Here is a 26,074-nt window from a genome sequence, read left to right on the forward strand (position 1 = left end):
GCAGTGAGGATGGAGATGGAGCCACCTTGGTGAGGACATAAGTCCCAAACAATCACCCAAGCCAGAGAGGATTTCGGAGAAGCACTACACAATGTCCTGTGGTCTGAAACTGCCTGGGCCTCGGGGTTTGTGTCCTAGATACATACTACCAAAGAGAGTAAAATCCCCTAAAGACATAAAACAAAGGCACCCTGAATATATGGAACAGATTAAGCAACTGGGTTAAGAAAGAACTACCCATTCTCTGAAAATGCTCATTGATGCTGATCTGAACGATGAAATAGAAAAAAATAGATAAGAACATGGTTTACGGTGGTCTCCAGGAGATGAAGACGGCAAGGAGAGGAGGAGGGCGGAGAGAATGACTGGGGAGGAACATGGCAGAGAGGAGGAGGAAGGAAGAGAACATAGACTTACCTCACAGCTTTGCCACTGGTTTGGGAGATTTGGTCGGAGTTTCTGATCACAAACGACCTTCCTCATTTCCTCTATGGAAGGATCTGAAGGCACCATGTCATAATAAGGCAACTGGTACTCTTCAACAAGTCCTACAAGGAATTCGAAAATACATTTCCCTAAATATATAATCAGTAATGATGCATACATATTTCAAGCTAATACCACTGACTTCTGCCAGACACAGATAATAGCCTGGAAAAAAAATAGATAGAACCTCACTTTTGTTAAAATAATATATCTCTATAAAACAGAATTCACTTCAAATCACTGGGTTAAGTACTTATACAGAGTTATGACATTTACAATATAAAGTATGCTTTATAAGATGTAAAATTAATAAAGGTATCATGTGTGACAATAAAACTGCATAAATAATGTACACAATTTTATAATAAACAAAATTTAAAATTTATAATGAATAAATAAATAAATAAATATTTATTTATTTAATAATAATAAATGTTTATAATAAATAAAATTTAAAATAAAACAAATATTGCCCCCAATAGAAGCATTGTGACTTTTTAATTTCATAAATAGTCATTATACAGTAAAAGAAAGTACTCCTAATTTTCCTAATTGCGATATCTATGGCATAACATCAGTGTTCTGTATCTACCTAACAAAACAACTGTTTCAGTTTGGAATGTCCAGGTATCTGGTTCATCGGGTAAGTTACTACTGCCAAACTGCCAAACTGCCAAACCTGTGAAAATGATACACACACACACACACAAACACACACACACACGCACACACACACACACAAAGAGATAGACACATGCACATACACATAAGACACACACACATGCACATAAGTAGTCCTAAACCAAGCTCCATCCTACGAGTGTCTCGCTTACGAGGAAATATCTGTAAAGTGCTTCATACAAGCATTTACCTTTTCTCCACTGATGGCCGCAATTTCATTAGGCTGCAATAACAGGTGTCCCCTTACCAATGTCTAAGCTCTGTGGAGTAGTAGAGGGCAAGATGTAGCTACCACTCACACCCCTGCTCTCTTCAATCTGGCTCTGCTGTTTACATCACAGGAGAGAGAAGACAGAAAGCCTGGGGAACAGAAGGCTCACAGACCTGCTGCCTTGGCAAGACATTTAGCTTCTCTGGGATAAGAGTAAGGATACCAGCTGCCTCCAGGCTCCAATCAGATAGTTTTCAAGTGACTCAGAATAATCATATGGGCATCAGAATGATCAGAACTGTCACCCTTATCTAAGCAGAATTCAAAAGATAACCTCCACACACTCTCCCCAGGAGGTTCCTTTTTTGCCTCTGTAAAGAAATCGCTGAATGGAATTCTCCTAACCATTCAGAAACAATTCAGTCTACTGAGGAGAAAATAAAGAAAATCACATCTTGTACCCAGGGGTACAAGGGAAAGAGAACAAAGGGTAGTCCCAAAAGCTTACCTCCAACTGAACACCTTCGAGCTATTTCCCAGTAAACCAGCCCCACCGAATAGATGTCAGCTCGCTTGAAGGACTCAAAGATGTTGACGTTCATTGTATCATCAAGCATTTCGGGAGCCATATACCTTCAAAAATGTGCACATTGAGCGTGGGTCCAGTGAATCACAATTTTAATACATTTTGATACAAAACATAAATCAAGGTAGCACATCAATATCAAAGAAACAGCTCAGATTCCATAATAGGGTGAAATTAAAAAAAAACCACAGTTATTGACACAACCATCATTTTTTAAAACATTTTAAATAAAGCTAATGGTTATACAATTCCGCATTATGACAGGATCAAGAGCAGCCTAGCCCTTGGAAGGAATAAATTGGGAAGGTCAATGAGCAAAGCACCCAACAACAGAAATGGAGCGCTACACCTCAAGAATTTATCATCATGGAAAGTTCTCTTCTGACAAGCAGGGGTGTTCCCTCACCCCAGGGGCCTTGGATTGCCGATGCAAGGCTTTGCGGTATTCCACCGATATCTTATCAAAATGAAGACTCTTATTACATACTATGGGGCCAAGCATAGTATATCCTTCCTCGAACAAAGTTTAATGGAAGAAGTCTTAGACTCCCAGGACCTGACTGACCCATATAGAGTTGAGCATTTTTTTCCAGACTCTATACAATTTGGGTCCTTTCCAAAGGATTAGGTTCCTCCAAAGGAGAGCAACACCCGAACCTTGCCTGGGTGTCCCTGATGCAGGAATAGTGAGATAAAGGACCATATTAAGAAAAGACGATATGTCCGTTAGGACTGCTCATTCTGAACTTGCTTTCCTGGAGTGACTCTGCCTACTTGATAAGCCTACAGCCTTGCACTCACTGCCCTGAAATCTCAATTGGCTTAATCGCCAGCTCCACCTCCTTAGAAATTCTCTGTTCTCGGGCGCTTTAGTATGCCCAGGAAAATAATTTGATTGCTGTGATTTCAAGGCCAAGAGCTCTGGAATCATGAAAAAAGTACCGTGAGGCTTGGAACCCAAGTAAAGGACACAGAAGTAGACTAGCTGAGGAGCCATCTGCTGGTCAAACAAAGAAACACGCCAGACATGCTGTGACAGATGAGCCTGTCACAGCCACAGCTGTGTGTCTTCCTTTTACTTCGTGGTTCCCCCTAGTGCTATCATATTCTGTTTTTGAAAGTGGAAATTGTATTCAAATGCATATTACGGCAAAATACATTATTCTGTGCGACTAAGGGCAAGTCCAGCTATCAGTAAGATACAAATTGATATACAATATCTTTGGGTGTTAAGAGCATAGACAGTCACACAAATGGCTTTATTATTAATCACCCCTAATCTATCTATCCAATGCACTGGTTTTGTATGTGTTCTTTAAAACTCAAGCCTGTACAGCAAGCCCTGAATTTCAGTTCACTGATGATATGGAAGGGTGCTAGAGTTCTGAGGTGGTCTCTCTCTCTCTCTCTCTCTCTCTCTCTCTCTCTCTCTCTCTCTCTCTCTCCAGGAAAGACATCATAAAATGTGTCACCTTACAGCCAACTGTCTCTTCACCACTGCCCTACCCTAGACTCTGTGGCAAAATGGCTACTTCACCGGCGCAAAAAGTCAACCCTCTGTCTTTGTCATCCTGCCTTGTAGCCACTGGTGTCTCTATATCTCCAGAAAGACTTCTTACATTTTTTGGCCTAACGTTTTTCATATTTGGACGCATATCGCAAGCACTCAAGGTGCTTGCCCAACCATTTAAGCTTTAGTAGGCCACCAACAAAAGTCCTCTTACCTCTTGGTTCCCACTTTAGGATTCTGGGGTATATCTATAGTGTTCATGATAGAATCATGTTTCACAGCCAGCCCTAAGTCAGCTATGGCACAAGTGTCACACTTTTTGACTAAGATATTCTTTGACTTTATATCTCGGTGAGCAATAGCAGGCTTACCTATAAGGCATAAGAAAAGTGTATTAATTTTTCCCACTGGAGAAAATTATTTAGAAGACTTAGCTCGAATGTCACCTCTTCAGACACATCATCTCTGACTGTACACCCAAGTCCAGCAGATCTCCGAAGAGACAGCAGTCTCCTCTTCAAACTCCAAGCTAAGTGAGGGCAAACTCTTGCTTCATACTCAAGTAGTTCCGACATGAGAAGCGTAAGGTGATAGTTGGGTTGTGAACACTAATAACCAGATCATTCAATAAATGGCTTACAGTTACTTTGTGTGATTACAATAGGGCAAATGTTTGCTAACAAAACATTTATTCAAACTTTCACTGCACTGGAATAGCAATTCCCAAATGAGAACAGAAGGCCCATGGGGGTCCTTGAAACCACTGTACATCTGCCTATCAGGGTCACGCCACCATTTCTTCACTTACTTCAACCAAAACCATATATGGAGACAAAAGACAAATAGGATAAAGAGAATGTGTGAAATTTCAGACGATAAGCTAGATATTTAAAGTATTTTTAAATATGTAAAACAAAACTATTTTTATTACACTGCATTAAAAAACTGTTATAAAACATTCGGAAGCTGCTATTCGTGTTAATATTTAATTGGTTAATTACAGTGCCTTGAAGTAAACAATTTTTTAATTTCTCAATGAGAAGTTTTTTATATGGAAGTTATTAATAAATATAGCCTTCATTTACCTTAAAACTTTGGGGATTTCAATAATCTTTAAGAGTACAAAGAGGTCATGAACCTAGGGGCCTGTTTAAACTAATGACTTGAGAGTCAATTCCCTGAAGACTCAGAGAATGAGAAAGCAGGGGACATCATTTGCCCTTTACGTATGGTTTTCATACTTTTTATCTTTTTCATACAGTTCCAGCCTAGTATGGAACTCACCATGTAGCCCTGGATGACCTCAAAGTCACGGGCCATCTTCCTGCCCCATCTTCCCGCCCTCAGCTTCCTCTCCTGCTCACATTACCATTACCAGTTGCAATTTAATCAGCAAAAGCGAGCATTTATATCGCCTGCGATATATGACTACATTATGGCCTTGGCCACCAAAACAAGACCTCCGGGTGTGCAATCGAAGGGCGAGGATGGAGTCACTCAGGATGAAAACACATCAGGAATATCATGTGCAGTGCCGAGACTACGACAAAGTTGTTTGCATCATGACAAGCACCTCGCTTTTACGAAGGACTTCCATTGTTCTTCTGTACCTGATGAGAGTAACGAACTAAAACAAAGTCAATACAAAGAGACCGGCCTTCTGAAAGGCGATACGTACCTTGAGTGCCCACGATCTCCATGTGTAGGTGAGCCAGACCACTCGCTATTGAAAGCGCCAACTTGACCATTCCAGCCACGGTCACTATGTTTCTATTCAAATAGTCATATAAGGAGCCCTGCTCGTGATACTCTGACACAAGCCAAAGCTGAGTCCAGGTTCCATTATCTATGGAGAGAACATCATTTGTTGTTGTAAATGTGGAGGAAGGAAAGGAGTACTTTTAACTACTGTAGATGTGGGAGCTTCCATGGAAACAGGAAGTTGTGAGAGGTAGTTCCAACAAGTGAGTGACCCTTCCCCTGTTTGCTTTCATCAGTAGTGGCTGGTGACAATTACTGCTGTGCACGGCAACCTTCTGCGAGAGGCATCATGGGAGAAACTTCTAAGAGGCACCTTTGGCCTCAGGGCGGCCTTGCCCATTGCTATTAAGCTTTTAAGAAAGATTAAAGCACTAAAATCCAACAAATTTACGCCACAATTACTACCGTAAGAGTGCTGACATTCTAACAAGGCTGATGAAAATTGCCTCTAATAATAGGAAGTTGTGTACTCCAAACGGTTATATAGAGAGCCAAGATATTGCTAGAAAGATAACACACCCATTTGGACAAAAACTAACCCGCCATTTTTAAAACAGGCTGTTTCGCAGACTAGAAGTTAGTTTAGGGTTCCAACAGTTCGATGTAGCTTTCTAAACAGTGTCTGTATGGTATGGGCAACCCTGACCAGTCCTGAGGCTCAGATGAACTCTACGGTGAGCGTTTTGCTTAGATGCTGTCCTGCCAGGTGCTACATGCTCAGGAGCTGGAAGTTATCCAAAGATCTCGTTTCCACAACTAGGCAGTGAGAAATCTCCAAGACTTTCAGAAGCCAGTGTACTTTAAAACTCACTAACAACTTCCCACACATGAAACCCTCCCTCAGGCTCCCTACTGACACCCATTCCTAGGCATTCTCTCTCACACACACAACACAACAAGGGTTTAATCCTACACTGTACTATAACTTAAAACTGACTACTACATGAAGTAAAGAATTTGTAAAGGTGAAAGTGATATCAGAGACCATTTGGAATCTGTACAGAGTGGCTGACAAGTGAGGATGTGCCCAACAGAATCCAGTTCCATGGAAGGACACAAAAATGGGGCCTCTTTAGCATTAAACTAGTTTATCAAGATGAGCTGAGGAACGGTTACTGCTGCACTGATAAACGCTGAGGGGAACCTGACCAGGAAATAACTCAACTCCACATCAGCAGGATTTGGGAAACTGAGTCTTCAGTGGTGCAACAAAATATCTGGTTTTCAAAACACTGGGATACAGTGTTAAAGTACATGTCCTTAAGAAGTTGGAATGAGGGACTAGAGAGAGTTCAGCAGTTAAGAGCACCAGCTCCTCTTCCAGAGAACCCAGATTCAGTTCCCAGCATCCACATGGTGGCTCACAGTAAATTGTAACTGCAGTTCCGGGGGACCCAGTGTCTTCCTCTGCAGACATGCATGTAGACAAACTACCCAAATACATGAAATAATTTATTATTAATATTAGTAATATTAATTCTACTAACAGAAATCATGAAGAGTTTTCTGTCTCAGCTCAGTTCTCCTTCATTCTTCCAACAAATCCCAACTAGGAAACATAATTGTGATCAAAATGTGCAAAACTGATAAAGATCTCTTTTTCTAATTAATAATAAATATTAAAATTATTAATATTTTCATTCTTAAATTAGCAGTAATATTTTAATGTATTATATTTACATATAAATCATATATTACATAATATCTGACATATTATATAATATACTTTTACTACATTATTGATATTATTACTATTCATAATGAATATAAAATACCATGTTTCTATTAGACAAAAGCAGAGTTTTTTTAACTTTCCAGGAAATAGTAAATGTGCAAAATTCACATATAATTTAAACATAAATTTTGCTTTTTGATGAGAATGCAACTGTGGCTGCATCAAAGTTCTTCACTATATTAAAGTTTCAGTTTGAAACCTGACTGGGTTGAGTTTCCTCACTTCTGTCTGCATTTCCCTTTTGTGCACAGTAAAGTGAGGCAAAGCTTTGTAAGAAGTGGAAAGTAACAGAGGAGATCCACCAACTACATCCCTCCCTCTCTACCCCAGCACATATACAATATTTTGAGAGTACTGGCTTCAAATACCAGATAGGTGATGATCTGTTTTGCTCCAGGACGCTAAAACAGCTAACAATTGCTATCTGTCAGTGTTAAACTTCAAGTTCTGAGGCACGGTCAAACCAACAATAATAGCAAACCCCACTAACAACCTCTTAACTCATTCTCACACAGTCTAGGGGACACGTGCTGAGATCTGGACACCCGCAGCTAAAGCCTGTGACACAGAGGATAAACTCAGCTGACAAATCAGCCATTTAAACTCCAATAACATCCCACGGGCCAGCGTATTCAAATGCTCCTCCACGTTCCAAAATGCTCTCGAACCTTCCATGACCAGGGGTGACTAAAGACAGGACAAACTAGACTAGTACATTTTCCTAGGATCCGTTCCAGTGGCGGAAGGCTGGTTCCTGCCCAATACGAGTTATCTAATATTTTAAAAATAAGCCGGGCTACGTCATCGTGACTCTACACCAATCATAGGCTGCCGCACTTTATTGTTTGGTTATGTACATTTGCATGTGGGAAAGAAAAGAGGGTTTTTCTTAATAAAGAAGGTAGCATTGTATGTGTTTTCCTGAGACACTGGCGATGATGGCTCTGGCAAGCGACCCAACATCGTTGCTTGCCCGCCCTGGCGAATGGGACCTTACCTTTGTTGTCGGCCGCGATGAAACCGAGAATATTCTCATGTCTCAGCATTACCGTCTGATAAATTTCTGCCTCACGGAACCAAGATCTCTCATCTCTGGAGGAGAATATTTTCACAGCCACATCTTCTCCACACCATCTTCCGTGCCACACTTCCCCAAACCGACCTTTTCCTACGATTTCTTGAAGTACAATTGTCCTTGCGATGGTTCTTTGAACCAAAAGAGGCAGGCCTAGTCAAGGGAAAGGCAGACTGATCATTCAAACAGAAGTCACAAGGCCGGTTGCTGTTACCGGATAAGCAAACACTTAAACAAGTCTACTAAATTTGAAGTAATAAGCATCATTACAACAAACTGTAAGGCCAAGGCACGATCTATAAAATGTCCTAAATTATTAATTTCTCTTCTCTTAGTCTCAAATAAAAATTTTAAAACACGGTCTGCTGCTGCTGATTTCTAAGAATTGTGGCAAATCCTGCTAAATTTCTCACAGAGCCAGTCTGACTCAAGGGAAACCATAGGTAGCTAATACTTGAACTGCATGGCTCCTGGGACTACTGCAAAGGGAAAACCATTCTTTGCGATTTTTTTTTCCCAAAAGCAAATTAAAATGTGCATGTAGGAAATCAAATTCAATGACAGAGTAAGATAAGAATGCTACACCAAGAATATGTTTCTGACAAATAAACACAGAGGAAACATGCTCTTTGTTTTTTTTGTTGTGGTTGTTTTGAGAGGAGACAGGGTCTTACTGTGTATCCCTGGCTGACCTGGAAGTCACAATGCAGGGCAAACTGGCTTCAAACTCCCAGAGACCGGCTTGCCTCTGCCTCTCAAATGCTAGAAATAATGGTATATTATACCATGTCCAGACTGGTGACTGGTTGTATTTTTTAAAACAATAACTCTACTTCTAAAATTCTATTCCTTGGAATTAACAAATAATGTAGAGAATCTGTGCAAAAATTATAGAATACATTGTTATTTATACTAAAGAAAAAGAAAGCCTTTGAAATGTGAAGCAGTGTAAATGTGCAAGCATCTAGTCACTCCTGTGACTTCTGTGAGCTTTAGCACTGTTCTCTAGGAAATGAGACAACGTAAGAGTTAAGAGGGAAGTTTAGCAGCTAGCACTGTATCTGGCACGATACATGATCAATAATGGCTACCCTCTTAGTATTCCAGCACCCTCAGAATAGATCACACAAGATTAACACTGATAGTGCTGTGAGTAAAGCTATTCCGAGGACACCCGAAGCTCCTTTGCTATACTGTTAATTGAAAACAGTAGTAAATTGTATCTCTATGAGTTTGTAGCTCTTTAAACTACAGATAGAAAAGAAGCTGAAGCACGTGATGAAGTCAGAGTGAGTTATAATATTCCCTCTCCTTCTTTGCTGTATTTTCAATATAAAGTCCATGAGAAGGTTTTGCCATTCCTATAGTTGTATCTCAAATAGTTAAAGAGGCCACAGCGTGTAACTGTGTGCTAGAGAATCAGTTTGGTAATTGTCATTGTCCTCAGGTGGCTGGAGAAAACAATGCCCATGTGGCTCCTCCGGGCATTGTCCCCTGCTCCAAGAATGAGCTAGTGTTTACACAGATGTTCTCCTCTCCAGTAGAACCACCCACGATAGGCTCAGACTATAAATTCACTGGTATGAGCCTCAACAATTAGTCACCAGGCCCCACAGTCCAAAAGTTCTTTGGGGACCATCTGGTTCAGCCTCATCATCTATCGATGAGAAAATTGGAGCCTGACAGTAATCAGACATAAAGAGAGTCTGCTGCTGCAGGAGGCTGGCCCAGAATGCTTTGTCCCCCAGAGAAAACAGACCTGTGCTCCTCTCTGTGGGAAGGGAGACATCCAATGATAAATAGCCAAGGTTATCTTTGTAGACTTCACTCAATGTGTTTGGCACAACGTGATACTAACAATTAAGCCAAATCTCAGAGTCATCCCTTTCCGCATCGTCACTGACAGAGGACCCAGTGAAGTTTGCACGCTGAAGCTGATGCAGCACCCAATTGGTCGACAAAGAAGAATGTGTGAGGGGGTCAGTGGGGTGAGCAGGGTGAGACAGGAGAGAGAAAGCTGCCTCACCAACATCCAAGGCTAATAACAAAATGAATCTCTGTTGGCTTTGTGCTATACACCTCCGGGCTGCATTTGAACAGAAACTTTGTCTCTTGCTATGAGTTCATTTTAATCTTTTCACAGGGGATTATAGAAAGCTGATGTCTGGCTCGTGTCACCGTCTGTCAGAATGCTATACAGTAAAACAAAGAAGCAGGCTCCCCACTTCCTTAAAAGCCGCCTGAGACAAAGCTCACTCTCAAGCAGAGTCCAATAAAATGTCGTTTATTCTCACTTTGTAGGCTCTCCGTCTCTTTGAAATTTGTCCCTGACCTGGTCATGGATAAGCTTCGTAATCAGGGTTTTTCAATATCTGACAAAGCTGCCTCCGATCCAAGGTCGCCAACCAATTGAGAAAGGCAGAGAAGAAGAAGGTTGGTCCAGTCTCCTCCCCACAGGCAAGCTATTGTGGCAGAAGCGTTGCTGAAGGTAAACGTCAAAGGCGTGTGCTTTTAGCTAGGGTCACAGCCAAACAAATGTGACTGGACAATATGCCTACATTCTAATATGTTCTAATTTGTCTTTAAGGAAATGTATCCATGAGCAGAGCCTGGTGATGCCAATCTACAGATTGAAGTTAGGGACATCTTGTTGCTACCCTGTGCCACACACATACAGTAGATAGATAGATAGATAGATAGATAGATAGATAGATAGATAGATAGATAGATAGATAGATAGATAAATAGATAGACAGATAGATATAGATAGATAGATAGACAGACAGACAGACATAGCGAGCCTAGGGATTCTGGGGACACAGCTCAGAAAAAGAACACTTGTCCAGCATGTGATATGTGCAGTTCTGGATTCAATCTTCAATGCAAAAACAAAAACAAAAACAAAAAAGAAATGATGTGGGCTTGGTCATGCTTTCTCCTTCCTTTCATAAAATGTCTGAGAACAATCTCAAAGGGAACAGTTCAGAAGCCAACAAATTCATATCCATGCCTGAAACACACTTTTAAAAAACATTCAAAAACTTAACATGTTTTTTATTTTTATTGTTAAATATATAATGCACACAAATATATAAACACGACCTGATGACTGCACTTGGTATGTCTGAACTTGGGGTCCCCATGTAATTTGGAAATCATAAGATTCCCCCCCCCACACACATTAACATGTTTATTGGTGTTGTCCATGTTCTGGCCTTGTTTGGGCAGCCAAGTAGTTAAGATCTCACAGGTGAAATTCTCCTCCAATTCCAGGAGCCCAATCTCACAGAAGACTTCCTGCTTCTCTGACTCTCACAATCTTTCCACTCCATCTTCTATGATGGTCCCTGAGCCTCAGGTATAGAAGTTATGTTGTAAGCATATGCTCTGGGACCAGGTACCCCATGATCAGTTGTTGTATGAAATTTGAACAGTTATGGTTCTCTGTAATGGTCTCCATAGGCTGAAGAAAAAAAAATCACCTTCCTACAGTAATCTACACTAATCTGGGTCGGGGCCACTTGTTGAAATTTTGTATTTTTGTGTTCAACTCATGACTCTTTCCAATAAAAAAATATTAATTGCATGTATTTATTTGTATTATTTATATGCATGAGGACAATATAAATGTATATTCAAAGAACAACCAATGAGGAGTAGCTCTCTCCTTCTACCATGTGGCCCCCTGGAAACAAACTCAAGTCTTCAGGCTTGGTGGAAAGCACCTTTAGTCAGTGAGCCATCTTGCTAGCTCGTTACTCCTTTCTTAAATGACACACCTAGTTGTCTGCTTTTTAATTTGTGTCATCTTACTTGGAAAAGAAATCTTTTGTCAGATTCAATAAAGAGTAGAAAAATAAACAAACACCATGACTAAAGGCAGCTTGCAGGTAGAAAGAGTAAATTTATTTGGCTTATACTTCTAGATTAGAGTCTGTCTTGAAGGAAGTCAGGGTAGGAACCTGGAGGCAGGAACTGTGGAGAAATATTGCTTGCTGGATGACTCCCTGGTCTCTTCTCTTTTTTTGAATAATTATGTATTTTATGTATACATAATTATTCAAAAAAATAATTCAGACACAACCGAAGAGGGCATCAGATCCCATTACAGATGGTTCTGAGCCACCATGTGGTTGCTGGGATTTGAACTCAGGACTTCTAGAAGAGCTTTCAGTGCTCTTATCCTCTGAGCCTTCTTTCCAGCCCAGCCACCCCCAGCCTTTTCGAATCTAGCTTCCTTATATGATCCAATAACATCTGCCCAGGGATGGTACTATCTGTAGTGGGCTGTGCCCTCCTACATCAATTCGTAATCAAGACAAATAATATCCCCACAGAAAGAGCCACAGGCTAACCTGACCTAGGCAACTTTTCAACTGAGGATTTTCCTTTTAGATAGCCCTTAGTTGTGTCAAGTTGATAATAAAAACTAACCAGGACACTACCTAACATCACCAAGTGACGGAAGAAGATTTTGTGGGAGTTAAGTAGAACATTGTTCAGTCCTTTGAACGTCATAAAGAAATGTGTCTGTCAGGTGGTGGTGGCACACTCCTTTATTCCCAGGAGGCAGAAGTAGGTGGATCTCTTGAGTTCAAGACCACCCTTATTCACTGAATTAGTTCCTGGAAAGCCAGAGCTACACAGAGAAACTGAGTCTCAAAAAACAAAGAGAAAAAGAAAAGAAGAAATATTCTTCTAGAAATTAAGAATAAATCAGACTTCTTTGTGCCTAGATGTTGCCAATACTCAAAAAAATGGGGGTAGAGTAGGTCTCACCATATAATGTCTAAAGAAGCAGAGCTTAATTATTGAGGAATACTGCTTTTAAGATAAAAAGGTAAGCCTGCTATACGATGATATAATTTGGATTCCAACTTTATATGCTTTGTAATTCCAGGACTTTCTCTCTTGGTTTTCTCTTTAAAATATCTCACTTGATGTTATAATGATGGCCTCGACCATTAGAGTCCTTGGGTCAGCAAAATGTTGTTCCTTTCAGACACATCCTGAGTGCTTCCTGGTGATATGGGTGCCTGTATGGATGTGATGTGGTTCCCTTCCTGACACTATAAGAGTGTCTGCCTGGCTGCTGCTCACACCCACCAGTAAGAGAGGTCCTCTACACTATGGGTTTGGTTTGGTTTGGTTTGGTTTGGTTTGGTTTGGTTTGGTTTGGTTTGGTTTGGTTTCCTTTCATTTTTTTTTTCAAGGCAAGGATTTGCTACATAGCCCAGGTTGGTCTCTAACTCAGGGGGCTTTTGCTGTAGTCTCCCTAGTACCTACATTATAGACAGGTACCACTGTCCCTGGCTGGGATAAAGACAATAATGATTGTTCTACAGCAAGGAGAGTTGTAAAGGGCTTATGGAGTGGCTAGGCTGGGTGTATTCTGGTCATATTTCTACAAAACCAAGGGCTAAGAATTTCTAGAAATTCAAATGGGAAGAGAGGAACCCCTATTACTTCAGAGAAATCCTGCTCTGTTCTTACACTCCCAAATGTTTTTGTCCTGTTTTTAAAAAGGTGAGATATTTGTAAAAGATATCAGGACAGTTTTCCTTACCCAACATCTCCCCCCCCTTCTTTTTAAAATGGGATTTTAAATTTTTTTCACGTAGTATATTTTGACCATGTTTCCCCTCCCCCACCTCCTCCCCAGTCAACTCTATGTCCTTCCCCTCCACTCCCCCACATCTCTATCTTTCTATGCCTGTGATGTGTGTGCATGTATGGTGTGTGTATGCCTCTCTCTCCCCCCCTCCCCCACCCCCCAAAAGAGTAAGGCAAGGTGTAATGTAGTAAACAGGCTAAAAAAGAAACTAAAATAAAATTAAATTTGGGAAAAAGCAAGATGACGGGGGATTTCATGGAGAGACAACTAACCTAAAGGTCTTTTGAAAAGCTATACAGAAGCCTACTACTCTAGACTATCCCCATGTCATCCTTCAAGCAATTTCTATTCATGGCATCATTTACTCTGTCCCCTCATTGAGCACTTAAATTGATGAGTTCACGTTGGAAACTTTTATCAAAACCATTGTTCGTTTAGTTTTATACAAGAGTTTGCTTACAGAAAACATACACGTACCAGATCCTGAGCCCGAGGCAGTGGCATCATAAATCAGATCTTTGAGGGTTTTTCCAGCATTGACAAGGCTGTACTCTGCCAGTGGTTCCTCCACATTGTGTCTCTTGGTCTTCCTGTATGTGCACTGGCGGTCCTGGCAGGCCCATATCGTTAGCATGGCTGCGATGGACAGGAGGCAAACAGGTACAGTGATAACAACCGTCAGCTCTGTGGGGCCAAGTCTAGGGGCATCTGGAGATGCTGCCGTTTAAAAAGAAAGATGAAGGAAACCATAAATCGACCCATGAAAAATGTTTTTGACATTTTCTTTTTTTAAAAACATATTTTTCCTGTCTATATATTGTTAGAATTTGTTTACGGTGATTCTTGGAGAGTTTCATAGTAATTCTAAACCACAGATTATTTTATTTTATTCTAGAGACAGGGTCTCATGTAGCCCAGGTTAACCCAAAACTATGTAAACAAAGATGGCCTTGAACTTCCTGCTTCCAATTCACCAGTACTGGGATTATAGGCATGTGCCACAAAGCATAATGATATATGATAATGATATATGCATATGAATATTTTGTAATAAAATCCATTTATTACTTTATGTGAAAGTTGAATAAAATGGTTTAAAAGTACTAACATTAAAACATGTTTTGGGAGTCTAGGTGCTGTCACCAATATGATATTGGTGACTACAGTAGAATGTGTAGCCACAAACGTGTGGATTTAAATTCATTGGCAGAGACCGCAATGCAAGCCACAATAAGACCAAAGTGTGAGCTGGCTGCTGCTATGACAATGGCTGTGGAAGGCAGAGGTAAAATTATAGAAGCAACAGCTGGGAAAATGTGAGACATCGTCCAAAAATACTTGATAGTTTTATTTTTCTCTCTTTCTCCTTGTTACTCAACAGTTCTGTCCTTACAGCAAACCCATCTATCCATTCATTCATTTCACAAATAAACCATGGGCTCTTGGAATACGACGCTATTAGTCTGGGTGCTAGAAATCTAGGAGTGACGAGGCCAGGCCTGACGCTCCGCGCATGCGCACTCTCATCGATACAGACAACGAGGGCTACAGAGCAGGAACAGAAGATGGGATGAGTGTTCTGAGGGTGAATCAGCAGGAAGATCATCATGAGAGCAAAATGTCACTTTGGATTGAGTGGACCTAAAAAGGCCCTCAGGAGAAGTGTCCCAGAGACAACGACACAAAGAAAGAAAGAATGGCAGGCAGAGAAGCTTGGTGTCAGCATGGGAAGTGGGGAGCCAGTGCAAGGGACTCATTTATTTTCATTGCTACTTCATAACTACAATTTTGCTACATTGTGAATCATAATGTAAATATCTGTGCTTTCTGATGGTCTTAGGCAGCCCCCGTGAAAGGGTCATTTGACCCCCAAGGGGTATTATACACATAAGGGATTATTTGGAAACATGTCCTAGAGGGCAGGAAATGGGGCGGGGTGGGAAGGACAAGGGGAGGATGGGATCAGGGAATTAAAGGGAAACCTTGTGTAGTGTGTTACAGGCTAAGAGAAGAAATAGGAGTTTCATTTCAGGCGGAAGCGGATGTGAGGTTTTGAGATATGTTTGAAGTTTTATTTGAGTGGCCACTGTGTCAACAGACACTGGAGCAGGAAGAATGACATTGGAAAACAGCCAGAAGCCCAGGTCAATAAGCCTGGTAGAAAGCGATGGTCTCAGCACACAACCCTACCTAAAAGTACTCTCAGGAAGCTGGGAACAGAGCCACACGCCTACAATCCCAGAGACGAGATTGAGAACTCAAGATCAGCCTTGACCACATGATTCAATCCTCTCAAATTTAAAATAAATAAATAAATAAAACTTGTGGAGAGTTTTAAAGAATTTCTTCCCAGTCTCAACTCGCTTCCTGGAAACACACTGCGCTTCAATCCCTGGCTAAGATAACCACATAGTACTCATTGTCTCGTTCTTGTATTATCTGACTTTCTCTGAGGACCATGAACTTTGTGACAGGTGGAAACTGCCTTTGGTGTTCCTAACTGAATCCCCAGTGTTTACAACAGTGCCTGGCTCCCTGCAGGCCACCAGGAAAGAGTTCTTAACTGTTGGATCCCTGAAGACTTGTTTTTTTCCTGATAAGTATGTGGTCTCTCCTTTAGAAATGTCAATGTGATGACTGAAACCAAACAAAAAGAAGAGGGGAAGAAGGCCTAATGCAATGGTTCTCCTCCTGTAGGTCACAACCCCTTTGAGGGTCAAATGACCTTTTCAAAGGGGTCACCTAAGCCCATCTGAAAGCACAGATATTTACATTACAATTCATTGCCGCAGCAAAATTACAGTTACGGAGTAGCGACAAAATAATTTTATGGTTGGGGTTGGGCACAACTGTGTTAAAGGGTCCCAGCATTGGGAATATTGAGAACCACTGGCTTAGTGGGCCAAGCACTCACTCACCTCACAAGTGTAAGGACCAGAGTTCTGATCTCCAGAACCCATGTGGAAGCCAAGAGTGCATGGAGGCCTGTGTAATCCCAGCATGGAGAGACTTAGACGGGATCCTCCGAGCAGGCTGCCTAACTAGATTAGCCAAATAGCCAAGGTCTGAGTTCAGCAAGACATGCTGCCTCAATGTATAAAGTGGGGATCCATCAGAGAAAACACATGATACCTCTGGCTTCATAAACACACACACACACACACACACACACACACACACACACACACAGAGAGAGAGAGAGAGAGAGAGAGAGAGAGAGAGAGAGAGAGAATTGTGTTCCTTGCCATCCTTTTAATGGAACATTAAGCTTGAGATTTTTTCTTCTAAACTTACAAACACAGTGATATATGAAAAGTTCATGATGACAGACACTTTATGAATTTAAGTTAATTTTCCCTTCAAGTTGGTGTGTTGCTTGCCTCCTTTTGACTCCCTGAAGGCTGCCAGTGCACCAATTTAATTCTCTAGTCATGTCTTCTCTCCAGGAGTTCTGATTTCTGCTGTTTTGTTTCTGTTTTAAACTTTTATTTTTGTCTGTTTATATGTATGTGTTTGTCCCTGTTTGTCTGTACTTGTACCATATGCAAGTAGGTGCTTACGAGGCCAGAAAAGGATATAGGAACTCCTGGAATTGGAGGTAGAGACAGTCATGAACTAAATGCAGGTCCTTTGCAAAAACATTATCCACTCTTAACCCCTGATGGAGCCATCTCTCCGCCCCATGATTTGTTTTTAAAATGCTTTGAGATGTGTTTGTCAAACTGTTACAACAGAGTTTACGCGATTTGAGTTCTCAAACATCCCAAACTTCCTGGAGAAAGGAAAGTCCTGCTCTTTTGTGGGTTACTTCCTTTTTATCCTGAACCTTAGGATAACCACACCGTCCACATACAAGGCTCACTGCAGACTGGCTAAGAGAGGCTCAGTAACAGCCACTGAGGGCACAGCTCCTTCCTGTACTATAGAGTTCAAATAAGTGACTGACAACCAGCTTCCTGAATCATGCTACCCTTGTGCTGTCAAAACTAGACAAATGAGTGCATTAATGAGACTTGCATTTTGTTCAGGCTATGGCAAAACTATATGTGAAACCTTTACAAGCAATTAGGTTTGGAAGGAAAGATATCAACCTCCTCGCTGGTGGGCTCCTAGGTGTTTTGCCACAGTTCCAGCAAGCTGCTGGGAGCTGTCAATGAATAAAAGGCTCTGAGGCTCAGTCCAGACTCTTGTGCTTCCACACATGAACTGGCCACCCCATGTCAGTGTCTCTCAGGACTCCTTCGGGATCATTAGGTTGCTGTGCAGGGAAATGGAGAGAGCTTGGCCTGGAGTATTCTTCAAAGGGTGCTAAAAAAGTGTTCTCTGACAACTAGGCTTCAGAGATCCTTAACCGAGTCCTTGTGACTCTTGAAACTTGCTATTGTAAAAGAACATAACCACCTATTCTACAATGATCATTCTATTATTCTGTATCCTCACGGAGGATCGTAGGTGTTTGCAGAAGCCACCGAGTGCATTCATCTTCTGAATTAAGGTTTTGGTTTTTTTTAAATACCCATCTCCACGCGATCACATTGTTTACCTTTGGCTCTGTCATCAGAGGCATTCATATAGCTACATTTAATTTCGATATTTCCTATTAGGAGCTACCAACATAAACATCAGCCTTTAAAAGCTATTGATCGGCTCCATTTTGGTAAAGCTCTGTTAAGCAGAGCTCGGCTCATCACTATGGCAACTAATAGAGACAAAAGGTCAGCGAACTTGAAACCGGAGTCACCTGCCATGGCGCCAGCAACTGCTCTCAGAGATGTTTACCATAGATGGTTGTTTCTCCCTCTGTGAACAGATCTACTGATACGAGTTAGTAGGGGACAAAAAAAAAAGAAAAAAGAAAAAAGAAAAGATTACTCAGCTAGAAACAGGCTAGCAACACCAACCAGAAAGAACTCGTTAAACGCTGAGCAATTCTAAAAGTAAACGTTTGTAAAACCTTGCCTTAAACTAAATGTTCCCTGTAATCCTAATTGGAAAGAGAAAAAAAAGAGTCTACCCACAACCAATGAGTTGGGAGAGAAGACAACGGTAGAAGACAGCTTTGACACAAATACAACTTTTGGAAGAATAATGAGTTCACAGGAGAACTTATTATTTGACAATTGCTAGTGAACATGATTCTTTGGTACCTGTGGGGGTGCACTGAGCCTGAGGCCACAAGTGACAGCCCACAAGTGACTCTGGGGAACACTGCATCACTAAGTCAAAGTACTTCCTTCCTAAGCCAGTCAAAGGAAAGAGAATGGAAATGCAAAAGTGCTAGGCCAGGTGTGTGAAAAGCCAGCTCACAAGCATCTCTCCAGGGCTTTGAAATCCTCTGTGGAACTGGGAAATCAAATACAAGTTTCCTGTGGTATTTATGGGGAGTAATTTAAAATTCACACTCAAGTCCCTTATATAAAATGGAATAGGACTTTTGCATAACCCACACACCACTCCTCCATGCGCTTCAACTTGTCTCTAGATTACTTCTAAAAACTAATACAATGTAAATGCTATGTCATGGTCACACTGTATAAAGAATAATATTAAAGAAAGAGTCTGTAGAGATGTGTTTCCCCCCTAAATACTGTCGGTGTGCAGTTGACTGAATCTGAGGAGGCAGAACTCACAGATGTGAAGGGCTAGATGGATGAACAAGGTAGAGAAAAGGGAAAAACGGAAGGGCAAAAAGAGAGGAAGGAAGGAAGAGAGGTAGTGAAGAAGGAAAAAAGGAAAGAAGGGAGGCAGAGGGAAAGAAAGGGAGGGAGGGAGGAAGGGAGGGAGGGAGGGAAGAAGGGAGGGAGGGAGGGAGGGAGGAAGGGAGGGAAGAAGGGAGGGAGGGAGGAAGGGAGGGAGGGAGGAAGGGAGGGAGGAAAGGAGGGAGGAAGGGGGAGCTTTAACTTGTGAATTTGTACTTTCCCTCAATGCCTAGTTGAGCTGGTGGTGAAAGTAACCAGGACCTGTAGCAGACAGAGCTCAGATCCGTCACCCTATCCCTGGACAGTTGCTCACTTCGGCTCCCTCCCACCACTTCCCATTTCTTGCTTTGGGAAGCAAACTCCACAAGTTGCAAAAAAATAGAGGAGACAACATGGATGTGATTCTCATGTTTTCTCAACCCCTGCTAACCTCTTATCTTTTGTCAAAGGGACAAAAAGTTATTGGTGTCCATTCGATCTCTATGGCCCCAGCTTACCGATTTTACATTTCCTTGGTAAGTATTGAGGTTGGTTGGTGAGTTGCTATAGGATATTGGTTAGGACTAAGTAGAATTATGGTTAAGTGAGTTATGGTTAAAAGCGTCTGATCAAGTATTTCAAAAACTGCACATTGCTATTCCAATTGTTGGCTTAGCATGACTAAAATGAAGATATTCAATGAGGCAATATAGAGAAATGCCGGGAGACTACATAGATTAAAGAGCTATGCACTAGCTAAATGGCTATCTGAAAGGTAATTCAGGCAAACCAACAAGCGTACCCCAGAGGGCATCCTACAGTGCTTTCCACAAAACTCAAGGTGTGCGCTTCCTTGCCCAACATTATGGTAACAAGTGGTTACAGGAAATTAAAAGGGTCCAAAATACCCCTAAAGAGACCCAGGTCAATCACCCTTTATTAAGGGCCCCTTTCATTATGCCCAGTTGCAAGGAGCGAGAGGACTAGTCACAATACTAGACTTCTGCCCGACCTCACAGGGATCATGTACTCTTGGCTGCAGAGAGATCCCCACCTCCCCACTCCCTACCTCCTGCTTGTGTCAGTCCACTCCTTCTTCCCAACGGTGGCCATGAGAAGATTCAGGAGGAATAAGCCAGACTCAGTCATTTGGCCAGATTTCTCCGTAATGCTTCACCGCGCACAGCAGCAAATTCTCTTCCTTATTAAGACACTGCTAGTCATGTTTTCAACGCGCTGTGATCAACAGGCACGTCACGTACTGAACCACAAGTCTACTAAGCCTCTGCAGGGACAAGCCTAAGTATTGCTACCTTTGAACTGAAACCGTGAGCTCTTTAAACAAGTTTCATTGCTCTGGTGCTCTATGTAGAAAAAGGTCTTTTTATATATGCTATTATCATCTGGCCAAATACCGTGATTTTTTTTTTTGGTAGGCAGGTGGCATCACACAAAAAAATATTTCCTGGCCAGCTTTACGCGGTGCTTCTGGTTTGGGGAGGAGTGTGTACAGAAAACCAAAAGGCTGCAAACTTTTCACCTGTGCTTTTATGTTTTAAGGAAGTAAGAACACTGAGCTGAAGAGTATTATTGTTGGTATTCTGTCTAAGCTCCACCCCCACAGCTACCTGGGAACAGCCAGCTATGCTCCGCCCCACAGTTGCCTGGCAACAGCCAGCTGTGTCTGACTCATTATAAAAGGGGCTGCTTGCCCTCTCTTACTTCTCTCTTACTCTTTGTTCTTCGCTGCTCTTGCCCCTTTCCCCATTACCCCCTCCACGTGCCCATGGCCGGCCGCCTTTCCGCTCTTCTACTCTTCTCTCATTAAACCTCTCCACGTGGAACCATGGTGGCTGGGTGTGTTCTGTCCGGGCACGGGCCAAGATTCGATACCCTAACAATAATAATAATTGACCTAAGAGCATTTAAAAACATAAATAAAACCTTCACGCAAGGAGAGGGAAGATTCATAGACTGTTGGAAGACGGAGAAAGAAATGCTCAAAGTTTGAAAGTGTTTCTTGCTATTCCAGAGAGCCAACATTCATGATGGGGAGTGGTCAGAGCTCCCAACACCTAAGACTCCAGATCCAGGGCATTCAGTGATCTTGATCTTCTGATCTTGATGGGTACCCACTTACATATGATATACAATCACACAAGCACGCACAGAAATATACAAAAACTTTTGATCGTTAAAAACATAAAGTTTTCACAATTCCTTTTCCTTTATTTCAGGGCAGCAAAGTAGTCTTTTGTTTCTACAATCAAGACATATGTCAGCGGTGTGTGTTTATGAGGACATTAGATGCCAGTTATTCAAAATATAGTCTAACCTATCTTCCAGCAGAAAGAGTCCTTTCTGTTAGGACAATAAAAGTCCCCCTAGCTCACAGCAGACAGCCTTGCTCTGGGAAATGTTCACAAACAGATGACAAAGGAAAAGCGATGTCTTTGTCCCAGTGCCTTCCCTGGCATAAGCTCTAATGTATTCCACAAGGCAGCTTGCCCACTTGAAAAAGATTAATAAACACATTTTGACCTCGTTCAAGGTCCCATCGTAGTCACCAAAACAGATTAGAGTGAGACGTAAAGGTATTTACATGCACAGAGCCTCACGCAGTATAGAATACTCAGTTTAAAGTTGGTTATAAATTTTATGTTCAATCTCCCATTGGCATCCTTATGGAGAAGCGTTCCTCATTTAAATCACCGTGCTTGTTTCTGGAAGCTAGAAATGTTTCTTCTGTTCAATTTTCAAAACACAAGTTTGATTTCTTGGAATGTTAAGAGTTAATTGAACTTAGAAAGAAATTAGAAATAGCACCTTTCACTTTCTAGGGTGAGGTGGGGGAATCCTGTCTGGCACAGCTGTCAGGTGTGCACCTCGCCCTTCATAAAAGCTGTGAAGGGATTTGCTCCTGAGAGGGAGGAGCAATCCCACGAGGGGCCAGGAGCCTTTTTTTCATGCACATATTACCTCATTCTGATTATAGCAATGGATTTGTGTCCCAAACAGAAAGCCAAAGTCAAACAATGACGGATGTAATACATTTTCTAGTGACGTCTTCATTTTCTCACAAATCATAGTATATTTTCAAATTATCGATATTTAATAACCTTGTTCCTCCGGGCAGTTTCTCTTTCTTCAGATGAAAGCTTTCATTTCACTGAGAGTCTCATTTAGATATGTCCCCTATGAGTGGGTGTCACACACCTCACACAACTAATATAATAAATAAACGTTGTTTTTTTTTTTTTTTACACAATTAAGAACAGAACAGGAAATAGCACTGGTCAAAGTTAGCAAAGTACACACCTTTTAATGTTGTAGCTAGTTTTTAAATTTAAAACGACTATTTAAATTGGCGAAAAGTGAGGTAGTTATTTTAAAGTAGTATGTTGTAATGTAGAAGGGAAAACTGAGACATTACGGTTCCATTGCCCTTATCCTGCGCTGTATTTTGGTAGCAGAATAGAAACAAAGATTGTGTAGCTTGAAGGTTGTTGGTGAATAGTCTATTTCCATATGAAGAGCTGTAATTACTGTAAGCATGCACCAAATAGCAATTCCTCTCACGATTAACCCTATAAATTACTGATCCTGTAGCCCAAGCATCCTCACTTTGTGCTACATGAATTTTCATGAATCGTACAGTGCTTTGGATATTCCTTTTTTTTTTTCTTTTTTTTTTTTCTTTTTTTCGGAGCAGGGGACCGAACCCAGGCCTTGTGCTTGCTAGGCAAGCGCTCTACCACTGAGCTAAATCCCCAACCCCTGGATATTCCTTGATAGCATAACTATTTCTCTAAGTGTTCTCAAGATCATTACCGGGAGTCACCAAAAAACATCTCTGTTAGAAACAGAAATGCAGGCTAGCTACAAAAGAAAGTATGTTTGTTCACATAAGAAAAGATTTGAGGGGTTGGGGATTTGGCTCAGTGGCAGAGCGCTTGCCTAGGAAGCGCAAGGCCCTGGGTTCGGTCCCCAGCTCCGAAAAAAAAAGAACCCCCCCCCCAAAAAAGAAAAGATTTGAACAGATATTAAGGGGAAAAGTAAGATATATAAAATTGTACTAACATGAACAATTCAATTTACTAAAATAAGAAGTATATTATACAAACCTGTTGATTTCCGGAATTATGCGTGGCTTATAAACAGAATAAATTATGTCTCATAGCTAGTTCTGGAGGCCAGGAAATCCAAAGTCAGATTGCCATCAGATCTTGTGTTTGCTGAAACCTGTGTCCTGGCTCGTGTGGCGCCTTCATCTGTTTTCCAATGTTTCATGTGTTCCAAAGGAGCTACCTTAAGCCAAGGTAAATCTACCTTTATAAAGACATTGATCCCACTCCTGAAGACTCCACCCTCCTGACCCGATTACTTCCTCATAGGCCCTGCATCCCAATACTATCACCTTCCAGAGTAGACTCTTGAAATAAGCATAAAATTGAGTTATGGTTTATTTCCTCTGTCTGTTCTTTGAAGAGTCTAAGTCAGAACCACCTGTCCTTGGAAGCTTGGCATGGTTTTCTGGTGTATCCTTTCAGGCACTGATACTTTCTCTAAAGGAGTGTTTTTAAATCACTGACTCAAATTCTTTAATGACACAGGATTATGCTCACTGGTAACCTATAATTTTATAGACAATTATCTGCCTGTTGCCAGGGCCTATTAATTAATATTAATTAATCATTAAGTAAAGTAATAGTAATCTAATGATTATATTGTGGTTTATTAGTTAAAATTTCCCTCTGAGATTGTAGACATGTCTTATATATCCTTATGCGTGGTAATGCACTTACACATACAAGAAAGAGAGATTATAGTCTCAATTGTGCACAATTTGATTTTTTTCTTTGTGTCTGTGTGTGGGGTGTGTGTGTGTGTGTGTGTGTGTGTGTGTGTGTGTGTGTGTGTGTGAAGTGCAAGCTCACAGAGCTACAGGGTTGACCAGACCATTTTTAAACTCTAGCATCTCTTCTGCATTAACGTTTATTCTGTCTACTCAATTTGCTAATTTACTTAGCAGAAGTAAAGCATCCCCTTTGTGTAATGTAATGTGTTATATCTTTTCTATGAGAATAACTTTAATGTCTCTATAAACAAGTTTACCACTTTGTTCCTCACTGTTGAAAGGACAACGTGAATCTTCACTATATCTCTTCTGAGTTTGGTTAACTTCTCTTCCTCTGACAAATTGAAGGCTTTCCCTTTGTGTTGGTATCCAACAGTTATACGATATGTCCGGGCTCTCTTCTCACTTGTCCTGGTGATACTTTTTTCCTGAGATCTATGGGCTCGTGTCCTTCATCAGTTTTAATTTATGAGCCATGTCGACAGCTATTTTTCCCCAGGAGGTTTGGTTTGGCTTGGTGTGGTTTGGTTTCGTTTGGTTTGGTATGGTTTGGTTTTCTCTCTGTTCTTTCGTACCATGACATAAGACCTACCTCATGCTAACTGTTTCCATACTTGTATTTCTGTCACTTTATCACCTCTCTTCACCTTTTCCATCATTTATTGTCTGCACAGTACACAGAAAACAAATTTCGTTTGGCCCAAATCTTAGATGTCTTATCTTTTCAGTGGTTAAGCCTATTTCTTCAGTTTTTAATTTCAATTGTTGCATATTTTTATTAATGTTTTCTTCTGTTATTGTTGACATCTACTAGATTGCTATTTTATGGTTTTTCACTCTGTATACATATTTTCAAATTTTCCTTTTGTTCCCTTAAACTAAGGAGAGCACAGAGTCTATGATCATCCTGCTAATTCCCTAGACACGTGTTCTTCTATACTGGTTCCTATGCTTTTGAGATTTATTCCATTTTTAATGTATATGAGTACTTGCTTGCAAGTACATATTGTGCACCTGCATACCTGGTACCCTGAGGGCCAGAAGAGGGAATAGGATCACACAGAACTGGTTATGAGACACCACAATGATGCTAAGAACTGAACCCCAGTTCCCTGCAAGAACAGAGCATCTCTCAATTGCTGAGCCATCTCTCCAGACCTTGGTTCATCCCCTGTATTGGTTATTCTGTGCTGTGTACTAATTGTGTGCTTCTCTGTCTCCTGCAAGACGGATGTTGAAGTGCCTTCATCCTGAGAACATGTACACTCCCTATCAGGAGGCAGTTGGCATGGTTGAAGTTTTCTGAAACAAAAGAAAGTTGTTTTTTTTTTTTTTTTACCTGGAGGGTCCTGTATCGCTCCAGCATACTAACAAGTTCTTGAAGTCTGCAAGATAACTAGGCCCTGCTCACACTCTGTCAGGAATGTTAATGTTTCTGTTTTCTGCTCCGTGTGGAACTAAACTAAAGGCATAGGGTAGGAAGAGATTCTCTGGTTGGTTTAAACTTACATCAAAGAAAGAAACTTTACATTTCATTTGCATAAAGTGAGCCATCTATTAGATTGCCTAATTTGGCAAACTATTCTTCTTGACATTTATCACTCTTGAAACTTGAACACCCTAATAACAATTACATTTGCTTCATTAACAATGGGAGGCCCACGTGAGTCAGAAAATTGCGGAAAGATCAGAAAGTTTAGTAAGAATGTCCTCACTGGTCAACTGCTCCCAGAGCAGTGACATCCCTCAGTTCCTTTTCTTAAGAAACCAAAGACTCTATTACATCCCAATTTATTATTATCATTGTCAATGTACCTCTTTTTAATCACTTCAGATATTATTATCTAACTTTCTGATGACTGTACATTGAAAACACCCT

At 41.1% G+C, this 26,074-nt stretch overlaps 1 protein-coding gene across 2 annotated transcripts in view; it reads right to left on the reverse strand.

The window, feature by feature from the left end:
- Positions 1–26,074, reverse strand: part of Acvr1c (activin A receptor type 1C) — a 76,931-nt gene that overhangs the window by 11,237 nt on the left and 39,620 nt on the right. Inside the window, exons 3-8 of one of the 2 annotated variants that reach the window (XM_039104246.2) lie at positions 14,137–14,295; positions 7,968–8,198; positions 5,153–5,320; positions 3,689–3,845; positions 1,887–2,011; positions 418–548 (exon numbers count right to left, since the gene is read on the reverse strand). In XM_039104246.2, coding sequence (XP_038960174.1) covers positions 418–548; positions 1,887–2,011; positions 3,689–3,845; positions 5,153–5,320; positions 7,968–8,198; positions 14,137–14,295 — 971 coding nt within the window. Of the gene's footprint in view, positions 1–417; positions 549–1,886; positions 2,012–3,688; positions 3,846–5,152; positions 5,321–7,967; positions 8,199–14,136; positions 14,377–26,074 lie in introns of both variants that reach the window. The other variant, NM_139090.2, reaches the window with a different exon arrangement.

This window comes from Rattus norvegicus, chromosome 3, assembly GCF_036323735.1.
Source record: "Rattus norvegicus strain BN/NHsdMcwi chromosome 3, GRCr8, whole genome shotgun sequence".
In the NCBI taxonomy this organism is placed as follows: Eukaryota; Metazoa; Chordata; class Mammalia; order Rodentia; family Muridae; genus Rattus; species Rattus norvegicus.